The 7,591-nt window shown below is 38.3% G+C and overlaps 1 protein-coding gene across 1 annotated transcript in view; it reads left to right on the forward strand.

Annotated features, from left to right (window-relative positions):
- Positions 1–7,591, forward strand: part of NCAPG (non-SMC condensin I complex, subunit G) — an 82,000-nt gene that overhangs the window by 72,754 nt on the left and 1,655 nt on the right. Inside the window, exons 15-19 of the mRNA XM_006872495.1 lie at positions 2,231–2,412; positions 2,690–2,864; positions 5,159–5,320; positions 5,526–5,664; positions 5,996–6,082. Of these exons, the coding sequence (XP_006872557.1) occupies positions 2,231–2,412; positions 2,690–2,864; positions 5,159–5,320; positions 5,526–5,664; positions 5,996–6,082 (745 nt within the window). The remainder of the gene's footprint in view (positions 1–2,230; positions 2,413–2,689; positions 2,865–5,158; positions 5,321–5,525; positions 5,665–5,995; positions 6,083–7,591) is intronic.

The raw sequence follows: 7,591 nt of genomic DNA on the forward strand, positions 1-7,591 counted from the left end.
CATTGCCACTCCTTCTTGTTTATTGTTGCAGTTAGCTTGGTATATTTTTTTCCATCCTTTAACTTTTAGTCTGTTTTATGTGACTCTTGCAGGCAGCATATTGAAGCATCTTGTTTTCTTATCCATTCTGCCGCTCTCTGTCTCTTCACTCATGCATTCAATCCATTGACATTCAATATAATTATCGATAGGTATGAATTAATTACTGCCATTATATTAATTTTTGGTAGTACTGTTCGTTCCTTTGTTCTGCATGCCTTCTTGTGCTGAGTTTTTTTGTGTGTGCTATTTCTTGTCTGTTTCTTCTTAGTTTTCATGTTCTGCTTGGAAATTCATTTTCATGGTAAGTTGTGAAGTATTAACTTTCTTCAGGGTTACCTTATAGTCTATTAACTTTTCTGTCCATGTATCCTGTAATCTACCTGACATCCTCACCACCTGGATCTATGATTCTACACTTATCTCTTCTTTGACATTGATATTATTTTGATTTTCCTTTGACCTCCCAGTTCTTTAGAGTTCGTTGTTGTAGTTTTGTTCTGTTCTGAACTCTGCTGTCAGTTGAGTTCCAGAAGGTGTTGCCACACCTTTCAGTCTCTGGTTGTTGTCTGTTCTTGTTGGTTTTCAGTCCATATCCCATTCACTAGGCTTTCATTTCTCTAACCTCATTTTCAAGGTCTCTGTCATCTGACTTCCAAATAAACTCACTTTCCATTAAAAATAGTAAATACTAATTAAGACTTTTTGAGGATGTACTTTGTAAGAATTATCTTAAGAAGTAAGTATCTGTTATTTCTTCACCCTTGTAACTATCTTCTGTGATAAATACTTTTTTTTTTTAAGTTTTTATTGTGAATTGGGTGATAGTTTACATGGGAGAACATCAACTTTACATGCATCCTATCGTATTTCATTTCATTGCAATGATTACAATCCCCTCCATGCATCATCATTCAACAGCATATGCTTCTATTCCCTCTGTTTGGTTTTTTGGTTTTTTGGAAGTACACCGAAGCACTCAGGAATATATAGCCATTCAAACAACCAAAGGGTGCACCCCGCAAGCCTGCCGTCCACACACAGCCCCTCTTCCTCCCTGAGTCCAGAGTCCCCAGCTGCTCCCTCTCTCCATGTCATTGTTTCTGCCTCCATCTCTAGCAGGTGTCACTGCTTCTCTGGGTAGGGTCCTGCACTCCACACTTCTCCCTTGATGATCCCAGGGTCCTCTGTTCCTAGTCTGCAAGATGAACCACTCCCCTCCTTTTGTTACAAAATATCTACCTTTGTATTTGCAACACTCACAGTCAGTCCTAATAACAATTATTCACTGTTGAACCATAATTTGAACCATAAGAGTTTTATCTCCATCTTTTACCAGCTCCATCCCGACAGATTGGCAACCACTCAGTGGAGATTCCACCTTCCCCCACACCCTCTGGAACTAGGCTCTCTCTTGAAAGCTTGTAACCCAGTCACTTTGTGCCTTTGTAGCCCTGCCATTTTGGGCAGCCAATGTCTAAGTTACCCATCCCTGTCTACCTTGTGTGCCGAGGTGGTGGGAATGATCCTTGCTGTAAAGATTTGTTCCCTCTACTGCATGTGATAAGTACTTTTGAAATTTCTGTTTTGTAGATGAAAAAAGTAAGGGACAGAGAAGTTAAGGAACATGGACAGGATCACACATAATATGTTGAATTCAGGCCCAGTACTATTAACCACTGCTCTGTATATTCATACACTACTAAATTGTCTTCTTCCCTATGTGTGTTTTGTTGAGTCTTTCTTGGATGCCCTTTTTCATGTGTACATCTTCTATTTACCTTCTATCCATAATTCAGACACACTGAGACTCCCAGTTCTGAAGCGTTTGCTATAATTGGTGTCTTCTCTAAAAGACCAGGACAATTGTTAAGGGTTTCCTGTGACTCAAACAGCTAGCCTTGTGCTGAGTATTCAAATTCATGTTTTGTTTTGTTGGGTTAGCAAAATTTCATCTTTTAAAATAACTCTTCTGATTCTTTTAAAGAATTTTAAGGGCATTGAAGAATTTATAATTAGGCTAAAGATTTATCATCAGCTTTAACCACAAAGAGGGAAATAAAATTTTATTCAACAACTAGTGGTTTTTTAATGGTGCACCTACAAAAATATAATAGAACAGTCTGCCTTATAAGTCTGAAAAGGAAATATAAGAAAATCTTTCTTTGTAATAAGAAATCATTTTTGTTAGGTGTCTGAACTCAGAACAGGAGCTGCTGAAGGCCTAGCCAAGCTGATGTTCTCTGGGCTTTTGGTCAGTAGCAGGATTCTGTCTCGTCTTATCCTGTTATGGTACAACCCTATGACTGAAGAGGATGTTCGACTTCGACATTGCCTAGGAGTCTTCTTCCCCATGTTTGCTTATGCCAGCAGGTATGGAGTCAGATTGGCAAAGGATGCTGGAAACAAATTCAGGCCCCTCATGGGCAAGGGCACAATCTCATTTTGTTAATGCTCTTTTTCTTACTTCGTTGGATAAATGTTGAAATGAAAATACACCTAGCTTTTATCTACCTGAATGATTTGGCTGTTTTGTAGACAGAAGTGTGCTTTATCCTGATGGATTGAATTTTATATATAATCATAAGAAGAAAAGCCTCTTTCCTAATTGAATATTTTGCCAACATACTTTCAAATTGTTTTTCCATAGGGCCAACCAGGAATGCTTTGAAGAAGCTTTTCTTCCAACTTTGCAAACACTGGCCAATGCCCCTGCATCTTCTCCTTTAGCTGAAATAGATATTATTAATGTCGCTGAATTGCTTGTAGACTTAACAAGACCAAGTGGACTAAATCCTCAGACCAAGAATTCCCAGGATTATCAGGTGGGTAGGTATGTGAGCCTGTGTGGGGTAAAGACGAAGCAGGCAGAGGACCATTGTTTTCATAAAGCATTGAAATAGTGAGGAGTTGCATTTTGATCTGAGACTTCTGGTTTATATAGTGGTCCCTGACATAAAATAAGGAAAAATAGAAAAGAAAAAGATTTTTGGGGAAATGTGAAATTAATCATATAATTTATCAATGCTAACATCTCTGCTTCTGAAAAGCAGTTAAGAAGTTAGTTCTTCTCTCTGCTCCCTGTCCTGCCCAGTGTTCTTATTAGATACGGTTGAATTGGTTCTAATAGTGACCCCATACACACCAGAACAAAATAATGTCCAGTTCTGCACCGTCCTCATAATCGTTGCTATGTTTGAACCCACTGTAGTAGCCACTGTGTCCATCCATCTTGTTGAGGGTGTTCCTTTTCACTTACCCTCTACCAAGAATGGTGTTCTCTAGAGACTAGTCTCGCCTGGTAACAGGTTCAAAGTACAAGGGACAAAGTCTGTCGCCATCCTTGTCTCAAAAAAGTATTCTGGCTGTACTTCTCTAAGACAGATTTTATTTTATTCTTCTGATAGCTCATGGTACTTTAAGTATACCTTAACAACACCATAATTCAAATGCTTCAATTTCTTCTCCAACCTTTTTTGTTCACTGTCCAAGTTTCACATGTATATGAAGCAATTAAAAACACCATGGTTTGTGTCAGGTACTTTAATCCTCAAAGTGACATCTTTGCTCTAAACACTTTAAAGAGCCTGTTTGCAGCAGAGTTGCTCAACACAATATATTGTTTGACCTGTACTGACCATTAGTCACTCCACAGTAATGTCCTGATGGCATCTAGGGATCAGGGAGCCTTCAAATATGGACTTAGCACCTTACGTGGGAGGAGACGGCAAAGAATGAAAACTGCCCTCAAGCTTTGGTTTAATGAAGATAAGTCAACTGCAAACTGATTAACAAATTAAACTTCCATGGGGTTAAAAACTCTTAGGTCTTTATGGCCTTTGAAAATGAATGTATTACAGTTATTTCAGTTGCCAACTGATAACGTTGAAAGTATTATTCTTCTATACATTGACTTGTTATTTAGTGACTACATGTAGATGATTATCACTTGACTACTAACCAAAAGGCTGACAGTTCAAACCCAACCAGAGGAGTGTTGGAAGAAAGATCGGACAATGTTTCCAAAATGTCACAGCCCCATGGAGTGCAATTCTACTCTCTGCAACACACAGCTCTCCCTGATCAGGATACGCTTGACTGCAGTAGGTCTTGAGTAGTGAGTGACATAGTAATTAGGAGTTGGCCCGATTTGTAGTGAGTAGCTATGCAAGCCTTATGATGAAAGGGCTAATTGGATGAATGGTATTTGTTAGAAAGAATAATAGTTAGAGGTGGGTTGTTGAGAAAATATTAATCAATAAAGCAGTTAAAAATGTCTGTAGTTCCCTGATAATAGATTGAACTGACTGGCTGTGTGCTGTCGTGTTGCTTCTGACTCCTAGTGGCCCTATATAGGGTTTCTGAAGCTGTAAATCTTCACAGGAGCAGGTAGCCTCCTCTTTCTCCCATGGAGCACCTGCTGGACATGAACTGCTGACCACATTGTGGTTAGCAGCCCAGTACATAACCAACGATGCTACCAGGGCTCCTTAGAGGCTTGAACTAGAGTAGGCGCAATTGACAGAAGGAAAAAATCAACTGGTTATAATCGCCTAGAATGAAGAGGTGGAGCTGTCCAAGATAATACTAAGAGCTTAAGTTCACAAAAGAGCCCAAACAAGCTGTTGACAGTAGTTTATTGAAGGGTACTCTTTCAGGGTCAGCATCTGTGAAAAAATGAGGTAAGTAGACGGGGACAGTGGGAGAAGTTGAACTGCCATTCAGTCAAAGGCCCAGCTGATCCCGTAGGGAGTTCCAGAACTGGCCTCTGAGTTGTCCAGAACTGAAGCAAGTGGGCAGGAGCTGGGACCACTGCATTCACAGTCAATGGGTGTGGATGGAGTTGTGGGAAGGAGTTGTAGCCTTGGACTGGGCTAACTCATCACCCTGAAGGGAATGTGTGCTTCCTTCCTAGGGGTGTAGATCCAGGCCCAGTATTTCAGCCTCCAATACAAAAATACAAGTCAGGTGTGTGTATTTGGAGAAGATAGTAGATTTGGTTTTCGACTTTTTGTATTTGGAGTTGTGGCAAGCAAATTAGTTGGAAGTGTTAGATGTATAGGACTGTATTTAATCATGTCTTTTTCTGTTTATAAAGATTTCTCTCTTGGTTTTCTAGGCCTTAACAGTGCATGACAACCTGTCTATGAAACTTTGCAATGAGATCCTAGCAAACCCATGCTCACCAGAGATCCGTGTCTACACAAAAGCCTTGAGTTCTTTAGAACTTAGTAGCTGTCTTACAAAAGATCTTTTGGTTCTACTGAATGAGATGCTAGAGGTAAAAGAGTGTCAGTTATTTTTAATTAATGTGTCTATATTTATAAAACAATAAACATTATGACTTTGCTCATTTAAAGTCAACATTCCCCTCCTATTAAATATAAATATTAGGATTTTATCAGACAACTTGCTGGTAGTCTATAATTTCTCCGAAGGAAAACTAGAAAATGTCACATTTAAAATGTTAATATTTTCTTTTATAGCAAGTAAAAGATAGACTGTGTCTGAGAGCTTTGGAGAAGATGAAGATTCAGCTAGAACAAGGAAATAAAGACTGTGGTGACCAAAGTGTAGCAGCCCAAGATGCCAAAATGACAGCTACTGGTATTCAAAATGAAGATGGTAACGGCATGCTAACCTTCTCCTTCATCTCTACTGAGACACATTTGTTCTTTAATGTGTGGGACAGGATTTCAGATATGAATGAGAATTTCTTCTGAATGATTCCCTTGGGGAAAGTATTGCTGAAGAGTATCCTAGTGTGTGTGTGTGTGTGTGTTTCTCATGTTACGACCATGAGTACTGTCTTTTTAGGATTTTTCTCACCAGTGGTGTAGGATAACTTTTCAGTAGCTGCTAATGGAATTACCATGTCTGTTTGATGAGTGATGGATTTGAAAAGACAATTCAAAATATTCTTTTGTTGACACTGTTGTTTTATTTCTTTGAATAGAAAAGAATAAGGACGTATTTGTGACTCCTCTCAGGGTTATGAAAGCTACGCGAACATCAAAATCCACCCAGCAGAGGACTAATAGAGGTAGTGGATGAGGGACTGTGGTTGGCGGGTAGCTCTATAGTCAAATGGCTTTCCAACTTGTCGTCCTAGAAAGTATTTGCTATGCAAGTATGTTTTCTTAGGGACAAAGATTTTTAAGTGTTGAAACCTTTCTTTTAATTCTTTCAGCTGATAGCAGTCTTGCTCCCAATGCTTTTGACTGAAATAAATATTTTATAGATGATTTGATATGATCAAGTAATACAAGCATTTAGGTCCCTTTTCCCCTGCATTTAGGTCCCTTTTCCCCCCTTTCAGTATTTAGGGGGCTGTGGTTTGCCTTCTTTTCTCTTCTTCATATTCACCCAATTTCTTTATTTCTCAACGAATGTCCAACAATACGAGATTTGTTGGAAGACAGTAAATGTTTATTCCTAGGGGTCATTTGGAAAAAAATCTGAAATTCAAGATCTTTTTATTGTTTTATTATTTTCTTATTACAAAGCAGTGCATGCTTATTACAGAAGAGTCAGAAAACACACTGGAGCAAAGCACTAGGAAGAACACTCATCATCCCACTCGCCAGCCAGCCACTATTTTAACCCTTGAAAAATATTTTTGAATCCCTTTTTATACAGAATAATTTTTTCCCTTAAAATGGAAACTGACCATAACACTGTTTTATAAGCAATCCATTCTTTAAGCAGTGATTGCTAGATACTGTTCCAAATTAGTCCTATGTTGTTTTATGTTTTCTTGGGATAAGTGAATTAGAAAATTGAAAGGAAATAAGGTATGGATAAAAACAGTGTTAACTGGAGTAAGTGGGGCATATATTTTTCACCCAAACTATGATACTGAGCAACTTGGTTTTGATCAGATGATATACCATGAGAATGCTACCCTTTTTTTTTAATAAAAAAAAAGACCCAAACTTCATCTGTGTGCTATGACTTCATTGCTTATTATGACTGAAGAACATTACATGGCATACTTAAGTGTCCTGCTTTTTATCTTTGTTCCTAGTATGTAGATTTTTACACTTCCTAGGCTATTGTTAGAAATTCTAGTTTTTACACTGAAATATATCGCACAACTAATGTTTGAACTGGCTGTGTATTTGTTTAAAGATTTCATAAGCAGCCATTACCTTACTGATTAAAGTTCGAGTTCTCCTGGACCAGTGTTAATTTTCATTAGTTCTCCATATATCATGTACATAGCCATGTATGAGAGGACTTCAGAAACTGTGTAGAAATTTCCAGCATCTTTGTTAATTCCATTTTCCTACGAACTTTTGGAAGCCCCCTCATAGAGCTACTTTGTTTCTGTGACATGTTTGTCAAGTGCTTCTGTCCCCAAATACGTTGAACTAAAACTTTCCTTCATAGAACCTGCTCATCATTTCCTTATTTCCCTTTGTCCAGACGTCTCAGAACTTAAAGAGAAGTTAATATAAGTTTGAATCTTTCATGGGTTCCTTTTCTTTCTGAGGTTGGTAATTAGCATTTAGATGAGTGAGAACAAGGAGGAGAGTGTTAAAGAGGGAAA

Source organism: Chrysochloris asiatica, unplaced genomic scaffold (assembly GCF_000296735.1).
Source record: "Chrysochloris asiatica unplaced genomic scaffold, ChrAsi1.0 scaffold00200, whole genome shotgun sequence".
Classification (NCBI taxonomy): domain Eukaryota; kingdom Metazoa; phylum Chordata; class Mammalia; order Afrosoricida; family Chrysochloridae; genus Chrysochloris; species Chrysochloris asiatica.